This window comes from Haliotis asinina, chromosome 14 (genome assembly GCF_037392515.1).
Source record: "Haliotis asinina isolate JCU_RB_2024 chromosome 14, JCU_Hal_asi_v2, whole genome shotgun sequence".
NCBI lineage: Eukaryota > Metazoa > Mollusca > Gastropoda > Lepetellida > Haliotidae > Haliotis > Haliotis asinina.
The window spans coordinates 42,403,205-42,417,516 of record NC_090293.1 but is presented as its reverse complement, the minus strand read 5'-3'; the positions used below and the strand labels follow the sequence as shown (position 1 = coordinate 42,417,516).

The following is a 14,312-nucleotide window of genomic DNA, read 5'->3' as shown; positions in this document are numbered from 1 at the left end:
ACGCGAAATCACCAATTACCGTTTTGTTTTATCATATTTTTATTGACACTGTCAGTTCTATATTAGAGAAATATCGGGTTTTGAGGATGCAGCTTTCATACAAAATCTCAGGCTCCACTTGAATTACAAGTGGTCCGTCTTTAATGGTATAATGGCAAACCTAGGACACGCATTTAAGCTTTTGTTTCATCGTGTACAACATTGCATCATGTATCCGTTGTTCGATGGTTGAATATCACCGAAATATAATTAATCACCATATCTCAGAGCTCGTCACTGAATGATGATTTACCGTGTTCAATATCCTGTATGAAATCGGTAGTCTCCCGTTTCTAATCTCCACCCTTCATTTTGTTAAGAATTTGACAGCGATATGTTGTCCTTTCTATGTAACGAGTTATCACGAACCGTGGCGGCCATTTGCAAAGATGGCGGACTAAATGGCGTTATCTTTCTCTTGTCTAACGTGAATGAAAGCCAAACATAGATCACTTTCGGCTCTCTAAAGAGACTGTCGTACTTTATCTCTGCCATTGTTCCAAGACAGAAACCAGTCCGTGTTATACTTAGAGGCCATGTGTGTATATTGACTAGCGTTATCGAATGATAACGGAGGCAGTGCAGTCAATGTCAGGACTAGGTCTGGCTGTTTTATGCGCTGTTTAGTCTTCCCTGTTGCATAAATCGTTAAGATAACTGAGTCCACCCGAAACAGTGTTACCACACAGCGGGATTGACTTGATTTACGGAGTAGACGTAAGCCAAGGTTACGGAGATGTCAGTTTTAGAGTAAAATACACATTCCAGTGTTTACAGACTGTCATTATTAAATTGTATAAACTTTTGTGTAAATTTACGTCAATTTGACATGTCTATTCTATATTAAAGCTGTAGCATTTCGGAAACCACAGTGTATATAAAATGTGTTTCAATGTGATCTGAAGAACAAGTGATTTATTAATGTTTAGAAAATCTTGATGAGTAATTCCAAATCATGATGCATCAGAAGTGATGCAGTCGAAAATCAAAATATGCACGAGAGGAAAAAGCAATTAACACACTTGTTTGTGACATAGATGGCTCATAACTTTGTTCATATCGTGGTATTCAATTGGAAGTTTTATTTGTAAGAAAAAGTCAATTTTTCATGTTATTTGAAGTTAACATTTCAATATACCAATGGTGAAGATATGGTAAACATTTCTCAAAGCTTCGTTAGAAATATGTTGAACATTGTATCGTGAATATTAACGTTCATTCTCATTTTGAGTTTTGCTTGGTGTCTTGAATATCAATATATTATTTTGACATCATACTACGATAAATATGATTGCCATTCGTTCAACAAATTAGCTCTGTTTAATATCTGACAATTTATACGCTTTGAAGTACCATGTATTTGATACAGAAGTACTGCTACGCGAATTGTCAAGTGATAACAATAAGTCAAATTTATTTTATTAAATATCACAATGAAGCAATGACTGGTCGCCATTGAGGTATATTCGGGTAATCAAGTCAAATATACACCTATGAACAAACTACGTGGAATAGACATTTGTAAACTGTGTCATGTATTGAAAGGTGAACGTTTCATCTTATGAATTTATCAAAATATATGTAAAAGGTAATTTTTAAAAGATACACTGAAGTGTGTAATATATCAACACTAGAGGAGAAAGTGTTGCATTTATACAGGTCTATAGATGCCTGTCTTCGTATGCGTTCCCTTACTTTATTCCTTTAGTATATACCTGTAAGCAAACATTAACCAGCTGTGTAGACAGGTGCAACTCTGTTTCAAGAACAACTTCAATCTGACTGACACTCAACATGTGGCGTTGGGAGATAACGCTTTTGGAATAACACAAGGGGTTAGATGAGAGTGGTAGTGGCGGATACACGATTAGATTGGTGGGTAACGATGATTGCCCTGTTTTGGAGAATCAACTCCCAATCCTCGGTGCGCCTCCTACGGTTCATCAGATGAACCGTAGGAGGCGCACCGAGGACTGGGAGATGATGAAGAAGTGTAAGACGTGGGTTGACAAATATGATGGGGATTGGTGTGGATGATGATGTAAGGTGAATTGATGGATGATGGTGGTTAAGGGTGGAGGATGAACTGGGTGGGCTGATACACTGCATTGTGGACGATAAAATATAAAAAGAAATTTACGAAGATATATGATGATAAGATATGGACTCGATCGTGGTGGTGAGGGTGGATGGTGACCTGTGAAGTGGGCTGTTTGAGTTTCGTGTTTGTATGGGCAACCAACAACAACGTAGGTGAGATGGTTTTTGGATTGTGTAAAATCCTAATAATGAAATTGTCTGAGCTGAAGATGAACTAATACCCTGTCGTGTGGATGCAAGAAGAGATTAACATGCACGTGACTGCGGGGAATCGAGTGGGGGATAAATTATTTAGGGTAGGGGGAGTTAGGGGGAGGTCAGCTGGTTATCTCGGAAAAAGACAAGGAGGTAGTATCTACCCTTGCAGCAGGCCAGAATATTTCAACACCGGTGATGGAACACATAGATACGCATCTCGCCTCGACCACAGCCTAAACGTGTGTTGACAAGACTTTTGTTTGTAGGTGGTACTCAAACAAGCTAAACTACCTACTAAATTAACGACGACAGCAACTACCCCTGTTATTTAGATCTTTGAGCGATTACAACGTAATTTTTCTTTAGCCAAAAATATTTTATGACGTCTTATATGGATACAAACTGTATAAATAATAGTATTCATTAATTTTCATTAATTTAACAGCATTCTTCTACTCTGCAATTACACAGCAATATGCAATACAGATAGAATGTGATTTACATACACACATATTTCTGTCTGTGGACTGTGGGAGAGAGGATCTATTTCTTGACTCGCTGGCGACTAGGATCTTCTTCATTTTGCTGGAATCAATAACAACACTGTTTCAAAATTTACAAAGATAAACCCCACGTTAATGGGGTGACGCGGGTCAGGGATCTAAGCTGCTGCCTGGGCAACATGGGGAGTGAAAAATCTTCAATGGGTCACTAAACCCTCCCTCAGAATAGAGTGATACTGATTATATCAAGAATGTACATTCAAATTAAAAGTACAAATTTGGGCAGCATGTACAAATAATTTATTACACAAAGTATTTTTTATTTTGAAACGTTTAAGCCACTAACTGTATGCAGGATATTAAAGCACACTTAATAGTTATAATTAATTGCACTTAAAAAGTATATCTGCCACGAAAAGAACTGAAATACATACCTCTGTAGATATGTTTTCCAGAACCTTACTTACATCCAAGGCATGATGATGTGTGTCCTAGAGAATTGTACCACGTATCTAAGCCCATTGCTTCATAATAATCAGTAATACGTATATATAAATTGTTATTTAAAACCTCATATAATACGACATCCTTCAGCTCAGTTTCACTTTCTCTTTAATGTAAGTCAAAGTAATCCACATTTTTCTTGCACCCGCCATGTTCTAGATTTCGGATTATTAAGATTAAGTGGAGCAAAAGTTTAAAAGCATTTTTTCATCTTTATGAAGTGATCTTTTGTACGGATGCTACCACTCCCACTTAGACATATCTTTATCTGTTTACTCAGATCCTTTTGTACGTTAAAGGGCGTCCGAAGCCGAATTAATTTCATGCTCTTCACGACAGCACGGATGAATCGCCGTAGCATTGCAAGGTAGTTGATCTGGCCCAGCGTTGCTGTGGAACGTTGATGGTTTGCAGTGAAAGACGGATCCACAAAAGTGTGAAAACTGCATCATTAAAAGCACGTTAATTCAAAGCTGCATTTCTCTCTGTCAATTTAATATATTGGACCATGCGAACAGAATTTGTTTGGTTGTATCGTCTTCGTGTAAATGTTTCAGGTTTTATCATCATATTTATGCTTTATTCTATAACTAAGCCCTAGAGTTTATCACAATTTGTTTATAATGTCATATTTGTTAGTCTATGCTTCATTTTACATTTATGAAACACTGTGTATCATTGTTACATTATTAAACACAAACATCACAGTTACATAATTATATTGTCATTTTTACTCGTAGATTGAATACATTTATTCATAAATGCACAAACACATGAATTGAAACACTTTAAAACATTATCTCAAATCTTAAGTTGTGTTGTCCTTACATAATGGCTTGCTGAGAGAAAAAAATAAACATGTCAGTTAATGCGACTTGATCCTGATTAAAACGTGCTCTTTGATCTCAGGATTTCAACACCAAATGAGGTAAATCGAGCAGTGCATTGTCATCATGATACATTTGTATGTTTAATAGCTACTTTATGACGAGATCTCACGGAATACCTTTTGTTTTAAAACGATGACAAATAATATTAAAAACCCTTTTCGCACACAAATCTAGAAATTTGGTTCCGAAATATATACTATATCATTTACGTTGTATTCTAAATATTCAGCCAAATTGTTATGTTAATAACTAAATAGATATATAACACCTTAAAACCAAATCAATTAACATAGAACAAAATATCCCAGTGTCATTGAATCGTGGATCAATTTCAGTTCAGTTGGTTTGGCTTGTGGTTAAAGGGTTTCTTCGTCACGACAAAGATCCTGGTTGGATTCTCGACGTGGGCAATAGTGTAAGAGTCCTACCATCCATCACTCATCATCCAAATGGAACCGTCCTCTGTTGAGTATAACATGCATGCGAGGCCAATGACCAGCATATTTCAGTAAGGTCCCACCGTCTTCATGGGGATCATTCAGTGCTCCAAACAGAGACACACAGAGAGCTTCTCGCGTCTGTTTGTCACACGAAACTACTTGCTCCATGCACGCCTCGTTGTGTCTGAGATTCATATTGTATAATGTTTCGTATAATGCATATGGGTGTGATCATGTTTCATATTGTGTGTCAGTTCTTTTGTGTTAATGCATCATACTGAGTGTTACCTTGTGAGTGAGTGAGATTAGTTTTACGGCGCACTCAGCAATATTCCAGCAATGTGGAAGTCTGTAAATAATCGAGTCTTGATAAGACAATCCAGTGATCAACAGCATGAGCATCGATCAAGGTATTTGGGTTAAGATGTCATATTGTAAGTTATTTCTGTACATTGTGTTACAGTTTCTCTATTGTGTGGCTTTCATAGTCTGTGTCAATCTTTCATAATTATAATATGTGCGATAATATTTCGTACCGTGTGTTATTACTTCGTCGTGTTGGTCATTATTCAATGTTATTATTATGTGTGTTACGTTTACATGACATGTACACTTTCATATTTGGTTTAAAGTTTGATACTGTATGTTAAAGTTTGTATGTTAATGTTTCATATAGTGTGTTATTATTAGTAAACACATGTTAATGCTTTTGTATCAGGTGATAATGTTTCATAGTATATGTAAATATTGTATATTTGTCTCAATGTTTGTACGTTAATGCCTCATACTGCGTGTTATTATTACACATTGTGTGTTGATGTTTCACTGTGAAACATTAACACACGCATTGTGAAACATTACACTGAGTGTGAAATATTAAAACCCGTTGTGAAATATTGACACAAGTGAAACATTAAAACACTTCGTGAAACATTAACACACATGGTAAAACATAAACACACACTGTGAAACATTAACACACATTGTGAAACATTAAGTCACACTGTGAAATGATAACGTACAATCTGATAACATAACACACGCTGTATACCATTAATACACAATGTCAAATATTACAACACACGCTGTGAAACATTGGCACTCATTGTCAAACATTAGCACATATTGTGAAATTTTAGCAAACGCCGCGAAACATTAACACACTGTGAAACAATAACACACAATGTGAGACATAGGAAACACTATGAAACATTAACACACAGTCTGATACATTAACACACAATTTGAAACATTAAGACACTCTTTGAAACATTAAGACACACTATGTATTATTCCACATCATTCACATTAACACAGTGTGAAACACTTAGACACTGTGAAACAATAAGACACAGTGTGAATCATTATGACACTGTGAGCCATTAATACGCAAAGTCAAACATTATCACACACTGTGAAACATTAACACACTGTCAAACATCAAAGCAGTGTGAAACATTAAAAAACACTGTGAAACATTAAGACACACGGTGTAATATGAACACACTGTGATACATTAACATACACTGTGTAATATTAACAAACATTGTGAAACATTAATACACACTGTGTATCATTCCACATATTTCACATTTCACATACAGTGTGAAACAGTAACACACGATGTGTATTAATGTTTCACAATTTGTTAATTTTCCGTTAATGTCTCATGGTGTGTCTGAATGTTTCATATTGTGTTAGTGCGTCACAGTGTTAATTTTTCACAGAGAATGTTAATGTTTCACAATGTGGTAATGTTTCACAGTGTATTCAAATGTTTCACAGTGTGTCGTATGATTTCACAGTTTGAATGTTTCACGTTGTGTTTTAATGTTTACCATTTTTTCATATTGAGTGTAAATATTTTATATTGAATGTAAATGTTTCAAATTGACTGTAAATGTTTCATATTTGGTGTAAATGTTTCAGGCTGGAGGAGAACTACTGCATGTGTGAAGGTGTATGTCTGCCGCGGTGCATCCTCTATGCTCACTACCTAGATTTCTGCAGGAAGGAAAATCTTGAGCCGGCGTGTGCGGCGACATTTGGAAAGGTAACTGCATTCTTCCACCGTCACACCAGTGCTGCATAGATGCAGTTCAGTCTACACTTTTATTTTAAAGCATACTAATCACTGTTAACTTCACTGGCATACGGATAAGCAATGATAGGATATTGTGTACGGAAATCTCGCTTACAAAAACTGTAACATGGATGCCGAAATCGTGCAGATTGTTCATTTACGGATAATCTATCATTACCCTGGATTAATGCCGCTTTGTGTTAAGTTCCACTACCGTCCGGGTGTACAGATCCCTGTATATAGTACCCCCTTTCTTGTACATTTCCTGTCCAGTTCACACCAACAGATTAAATGCAGACGTACAGTAATATAGCTGAAAACCCACAAACTAATTAAACAATTAACAACAATTAAAACCATTGCCTAAAAGATATTTCTGTTACAATCAAACTTCGCATCAAAAACCATTTTGAAATTTTCCTTTGCTATACTTCCAAATCTAACCATTACTCTTGAAGATCTGTGTAAAAGGAAACACCCGGTGTTCAAAACAGCGGGTCTCCCTAAGTAGTAGCTGCTACTTGTAATTTGCTTTCAAAATTTACAAGTGCTTGAAAAAGCCAAGGGTTCATGTATGTTCTAACCGGGCACTTATACAGAATTTGCCTAATACGCAGTCTGTTAGCTGAAAGATCTTAAAAGTCTAATTAAGGGAGATAAAGTTGTGTTTCCCCCAAAGCAAATAAATCCAGGTAAATAAGGCAATTAATTTGTATTTAAAATGGGTACGTCGTCTCTGAAAAGCATTTTTGACCAAAAATATTTTCGGCTTGAATTCGCCTTCCGTACTTTGCAAACTGGCTTTTAAATACTGCGTGTATTTATATACTACTTGTTTTTCTGCGTGAAAAACTATTGATGACAATTTCATGAGAGCCGTCGGGACAAGACGTCCCTGTTGCTGTTGATAGTACACTCAGGCAGGGACAGGAGTCGACTGTTTGCCAAAGTCGCTTAATTGTTTGAAGAGTGTAAGGAAATAAGTACATTTATTCTACCTCAAGACGTATTTAGACACAACTGCGACTATTTAGATGTGAGTAATAAAATTGCAATTCCAAAAACACGGAACTATAGATAGAAAACAATCCTTGGTTACTTATTACAAAGAATTTGAGTTATCGGTTATCCTACCCGAGTGTATGACGTAATCATTGATGGTTCGTGTCTTTTGTGTTCAACACTATCGGCAATGTTCATGGTGTAATATTTTCATGAATGCAATGGCACAGAAAGAATCAATGGTTTTCTCCCCAATTTTAAAAAAATCTGAAGAGGTGAATTGCTTATCAGACCTTTCCAGTTAAATAGTTTGATGGTAATGTTGTTATGGAGATATTACCAATACATAACGGTCATAGTTACGTCAAAGTTCAATTGTCATATACTGACTTGGAACAACGAACGACCGCAGTTTGTACGTGTGCGTTTAATAATTAACCCGATTTGTGTAAATCATTCATTTACTTGCAGACAATACGTCAAAAATTTCCACACCTGACCACAAGACGTCTTGGAACAAGAGGTCACTCTAAGTAAGTGTTGAAATATAATGGTTATGAAGAGCACGTGTACACCCTCTTAATTATAGGTTTCAGGCCGGTGTGGTGAATATCGCCATGGCACAGGTATTTTGTTAGAATGACTCTATTTTCAGGTTCCTGCTGCCATATGCATCTCGTTAGAGATAAAAATGAGGGTCAGATGATCACAATGACTTTGGGTTGTATTTGAGTTAATTTGATTGTTACATGTGCTATCGTCCACTAGTTTCTGGCACGTCAAAGGAATATTGTGTGAAATCATGATGACATTGTGTGAAATCATGATGACATTGTGTGAAATCATGATGTGAAAGTGAGAATTTGTGGACGTTCGCATTACCCCTGAGCTGGTGTAAAGGTCCACGTACTCTCTGTTGTAGGTACCACTATTACGGTATCGGGATCCGGGAGACGAGTCAGTATTATCACTCTGTGTATTCAGGGAAAGGCTTGACCAGGTAGGTCACCACTGCGCATTTTTTATTTGACCTTAGTCTCTAGTTGGCAGAACAAGAACACATGAATATAGACCGCCTATGGCTGTACTGAAACTGACGAGATCAGGCCATGTAATCAGAAAGATATGTAGGAACTCTTAGATTTTGTACTTATATATGTGCTTGACAATGGTATTAGACTCTATGTCGAAACGTCGCCTTTCACAAGATAAAAGGAGACATATATCCGTAAAGCGTGACATCCATCTTCATCAAGTCAGCTACTAAAAAGACTATGAAGACACTTTGATATGGTTCTGGTGGTGCATATGACAGAGTGTCATGCTTGTGTTTTCACCTCAGCAATATTTTATATGTTCATAAAATTACACGAGTTAGGGTCATTATACTGAGATTTTCCACCATAACACATTACTAATCTAATGTAATAGCTACAATTAATCATTTCACAATGTCACCATAACCTCTTCACAAAGCATGAGCTATATGACAAGCGTTTTGACGACTATAGAAGGCTTACACAGGTTATCACACGAGTGTCTTTTGGGATGGTTAATATCATGCATTGGGAATAAATACTGTATTTACCGAACCTTGGCAAGCTAAATACATAGTGTTTATTCCTAATGCAGGATATTAACCATCCCAAAACACACGAGTATGATAATCATACAATTTATCATACAATGTCATACTTACTTCAAAATTTTTAAAAATGTGATTTCATTTGCCACAGATCATGAAACTAAACTTCCTGAGATGTGCCCGCGTATCTATGACGTCACAAATATGTCCTTAGTAATACGTGACGTCACAAGCTCGGTGACGCAGTTTTCTACTGATCACTCATTTGACTGCGTTACGTCATGTACTTCCCAGTCAGCTTTTATGTTAAAGAGCGTATTGTTGTCAACATATATTAACTTAGTTTGAAAAATGACAAAGAACACGTGTGGAATTTGGGACAATTTCAGTTGAACTTTTGAACAGCAATTATAATGTTCGCGGGATGATAAGATCAGATCTACGCCCTTTGGGATGCTTGTTTGAAACCCAAACTGGTTCGAATAGGTGACTGGTTGTACGAAGTGCTCAGACTTTGGTCAATCGTTGCATATCTGTTCCTGATGTCAGTCACAGGATTGTGATCCAGACTGTTCTCATATAAAGAAGTTACATCCATAAAATCTTCATTCTTATCGCAGTAGTAGTTTAAATGAACCCAGGAGTCACATGCCTGGTACGAGTTTTGCTGCACGAGAAAAATACATGTAAGAGATGACCAATTCGGTGTTCATTTTTATCTTACGTCGACAACATTCCATTCGAGTCCCGGGATAGTTATATTTGGCTTTTCACTCGAGCAGACGATGGTCCGCTTGACAAGTTGCGAGCGTTATTTCATAAGTTATGATCACATTTACGAAGTTTCTCAAAGTACATTACGTTCTATGCCAGAATTTTAGTGCTTTGACAGAAATTAGGCCACAATTTCCGTGAAAGCTGAACATGTCAAACATTTTCTGTTCCGATTGCCACGGAAGCTTCTTCACACGAGACGATGTTGACAGGTGGCGCTGTCATCTCACTGTACGCAAGAAATTACGGGGAAATGAAATACACCGAAAACATGGTTCCCCCGAAAACATGGTACAGCACGGTACAGAATGATAGTTGCGAATAAAAAAAATAGTTTTGGAGACATAATTAATCTGGTAGGTTTCTCTTGAGGAATATACAAAGTTTTTTAACATGTTTCACAGTTTGTGATGACGAGAGTTGGTATAGCGCATTCTTAGAGGGAAATGTGTGATTTAGTAAGCGTAGAAAGTGTTCCCTCAAAACATTATAACAAGGCACACGAATACCATTTGGACTTCGTCTTCTATAATATTTATGGTACATTAGCAAAAAATATATGTTGATTACATTCAATGTCATTATCACATCGCAGTTTGCTCACTATTAATTTAGTATACTGGAAACTTAGTTAATATATACATACCACCATTATGAAAACTTAAATCGTTACAAAATTTCAGATCATTACTTAAAGACGAGTTCAAGAAAGATTCAACCAGATCCAAATTATTGGACCTGATACAGTTCAGATAATATACTTAAAAAGACCAGATTCAAACATGAGTTTATATCCCCCATAAGTCCAAATTACATAATTGATTTAGATAAATAATTATAGTTTCGATCGCTACAGCATGGAACTAGCAAAAGTAGATAAGCCAATAAACGAGAAGTATCGAGAGTTGTCGGGAGACTACGAGACTTGAAGAGTATGTTATTGTTGGTAAGAAGTAACCGACACCATTTTACAACAAGTCTTTGTTGTCGCCAGTATTAAACCCGTAAAGAGCTTTGCGTGTCTCGCAACTTGAATGTCTCATTGGATAGACGGGCGGATTAGCTGAAAGTGCACACGAGGCACTCTGCAGTACTTCGTTTGCCGCCGTCTCACTTCACAAATGCATCCTAAGTGCTTGTCGTATATCAAACCAATCATTTGGTAGAGAAGAAATATCAACATGAGGTTCATTGCTGGCGAAATACTCGTTCCCTCAAGCCCTTGTCTGTCATCGTGGACGTCATTATTGACAAATTTACAGTGAAATTCACACGACTTTAAACTTTTGAAACACTTAAGATTGGTCCGGGGTTACGCAATTGACGCCTTCAAATTGTGCAGGTTCTAGATTTTACTATCCCCGACCTAACATGCAGAAGGTATGAAATATTTACAACTGTTATAGGCCAATCATTGGGTGATTTTTGTTTGCCTCCTTGGTCGCTTCGAGTCCACGTGAAGATTTTATTGCCATGTGTCAACACACGAACGTGCCAAAACCTCCGCGAGATGCGCATTTAGAGACATAAAAGGAAATATTTGTTGGGACGTTTTTTGTGGTTATATAATATTTGGAAGTGTTTATGGTTCACAAATCACCCTATAAAGGTATCAGGGGACTTGGTACAAGCCCAAAAGCTCAGCATAAAGAACCGCTTGTCCAGTTGGAATAAGAGCAAGCTTTATTAGGTTTTCAGTTGACGAACATCTGCAGCGGATTAATGCTGCCTTTTTAGAACCTGTACATTTTGACATCTGGTGTACAGGTTAGCGAATATTGCTTCTTTTGTCTCATTAAACTTGGAATCGATTTATTGTCATTAGTGTTTGAACAAGTGTTGACACAAGTGAGTTAAGTCTGTTTCTTTAGGATCTATCATTACGATGAAATCGATTAAACAATATGACAAAATAACGTTAAGTTGGCGTCTACCATAAACAATGGGTTCTATTTCGAACCGAGATCCTTCGAGATTAACTTTAAAATCAAAACCGTGCTGGTATCATTGGACTTGCGGAATAGGGTTATTGACTGTTGGCAACATTCAAGGCAGCAGATCATTGCTGACCTCAAGAATTGGTTGGCAACGTGTGTCACGCTGCAACCGAATTTCTCAACGCTTTAAATTAATGAAATCTAAAAGGCAGTCTGCATGATCATTGGATATTTCTCCTAACAACCCGTTTACGATTCCACCCATACTAATGCTAGGTAGTACCAAGTGTCGTCAAAACACTGAGAGAAGCACACGACCTCTGCAACACTGAGCAAGAGACGTGTGTCCCTCTTTGAAATCTTCGTAGAAACGTCATGATCAGTTGTGAAATATCTACACCAAAGGTTAGAGTGTCTGGACTATCATTGCCCAATATAAAGGGTACATCAAGGGTGCATCAAGGGTCTTCACCTGTAGAAAGTTGAAGACGTATGACGTTTTTGTCATGAAGCCTCGTGGGTAGTGTTTTGTCACTTCGTTTTAGGCACAGATCTCAATATGAGGCATGGGGTGTCATTACAGTCTTGTTCCCTGACTCGATGTCGATCTTCAAAGCGATCGAATTGCTACGATTGTCATAAGCCTGTGTTAACGTATGAGAGTTACGATCACCTTAGCGCTATGATCGTTTTGAGAAACGGGACACAGGTGACCCAATGCTTCCTTATGTAAGATATAGATTAGCCACATTCGATTAAGGTGAGCTACAGTCATGTATATTGTAATACAACATACAATCATAGAGTTAGAAATGAAGCATCACAAGATGGGAACATGTGTGTAAGATGTACAACATGTATACTTAAAATAATGTCATAATACCATGCTTTTTCTACCAAAATGTCACAAAAATGATCCTTTTGAGGATGACAGCTTTGCATGTGTTTCTGACACAGGAGGATACGCGTATCGTTTTGCCAGTACCGTATTATTATCTTTGATTGTGTCATACAAGCACATTCTTATGAGACTAGATTGTAGATCGACCTCTGTTTAAGTACATATGTCTTGCACCCACTGAAAAATACTAGTATCTTATACCTGACATTATCAGGACGTGAAGCATGATGATATATAATAAATATCAATATATCAATCAATATCAACATTGTCAATATCTGTTCTCGCGTGTAACGAATCTACCATGGGACAACAACAACTCTATCAGATACCGCGTTCAAACATTAATACCTCGAGGTGTGAATCATTGCTTTCATCAACTAAAAGGGAAATATATTTGGTTTTCCTAAAGGGAGGCAACAAACTGATACGGGTGCACCTGGCGCCTGCAATATAGGGACAATGAAGGGGCTTGAAATATAAGCTGTAGAGATAACAGTTTATCTCCTGCACACAAACCGATTTAAAGTCATTCATACACAGTGTTCCTGAAATCACGCTCAAATCATTCTTATGGGTTATTAATTCATCTCTTGTCAATAAGTTCCCCCTGGTCCCATATATTCCATGCTGTTTCTTGTATATGGGAGATTAAACGCGAGGCCACCTGGCGGCCATGATGTTCGTCCAGCACAGTGCCCTCTACTGGGATTTACCAAACCTGCGGGGGTTTTTAGCTAATAGAGCGCCTTAACGCTTTACCGTGATAAACTTCTTACTTTGCCTTAACATGAAAGTGTGTCTTCGTTCTCTGGGACATGACTCATCTGTTTGTTGTACATGAGTTCGAAGAAAAATGTCGTTGAATACCTTTCTTGTTTGAGTAATAACGTTGTGGGGTGCCTTATTTTTTTGCTCTGGTGGTCGAGTCAGATTTGTGATCCATTATTACCTCCGTCGTTGAAACAGAAGGTTATAACACGCTGGCTGTACCGGGATTCGGCGAGCTTGCAGTCGACATCGACCTTTGGTACTCGCAAAGTTCTATTTTAAGAGAGGTTATATAACGCAAAAGACATGATTTAGTCAGTAGCTTGGTTGAGTATAGTTTTACACCGTACTCCAACCATATGACAGCCGTCTGTATGTAATTGAGCCAGGGCCAGATAATCCAGTGATCAATAGCATGCTCATCGATCCACGTGATTGGGATACGATGACGTGTCAACCAAGTCAGCGAGACTATCCACCCGGTCTGGTTAGTCGCCTCTTACGACAATCATGGGTTGCTGAAGGTCAGTTCTTACCCGGATCTTCACGGGCCTGGAGGAGATGGTATGACCCTATCTCCCGTTA

General features: G+C 37.5%; 1 protein-coding gene across 1 annotated transcript in view; it reads left to right on the top strand.

Annotated features, from left to right (window-relative positions):
• LOC137261760 (DNA-binding protein RFX6-like) overlaps positions 1-14,312 on the top strand; it is a 75,678-nt gene that overhangs the window by 29,066 nt on the left and 32,300 nt on the right. Inside the window, exons 3-5 of the mRNA XM_067799544.1 lie at positions 6,604-6,727; positions 8,231-8,292; positions 8,682-8,759. Of these exons, the coding sequence (XP_067655645.1) occupies positions 6,604-6,727; positions 8,231-8,292; positions 8,682-8,759 (264 nt within the window). The remainder of the gene's footprint in view (positions 1-6,603; positions 6,728-8,230; positions 8,293-8,681; positions 8,760-14,312) is intronic.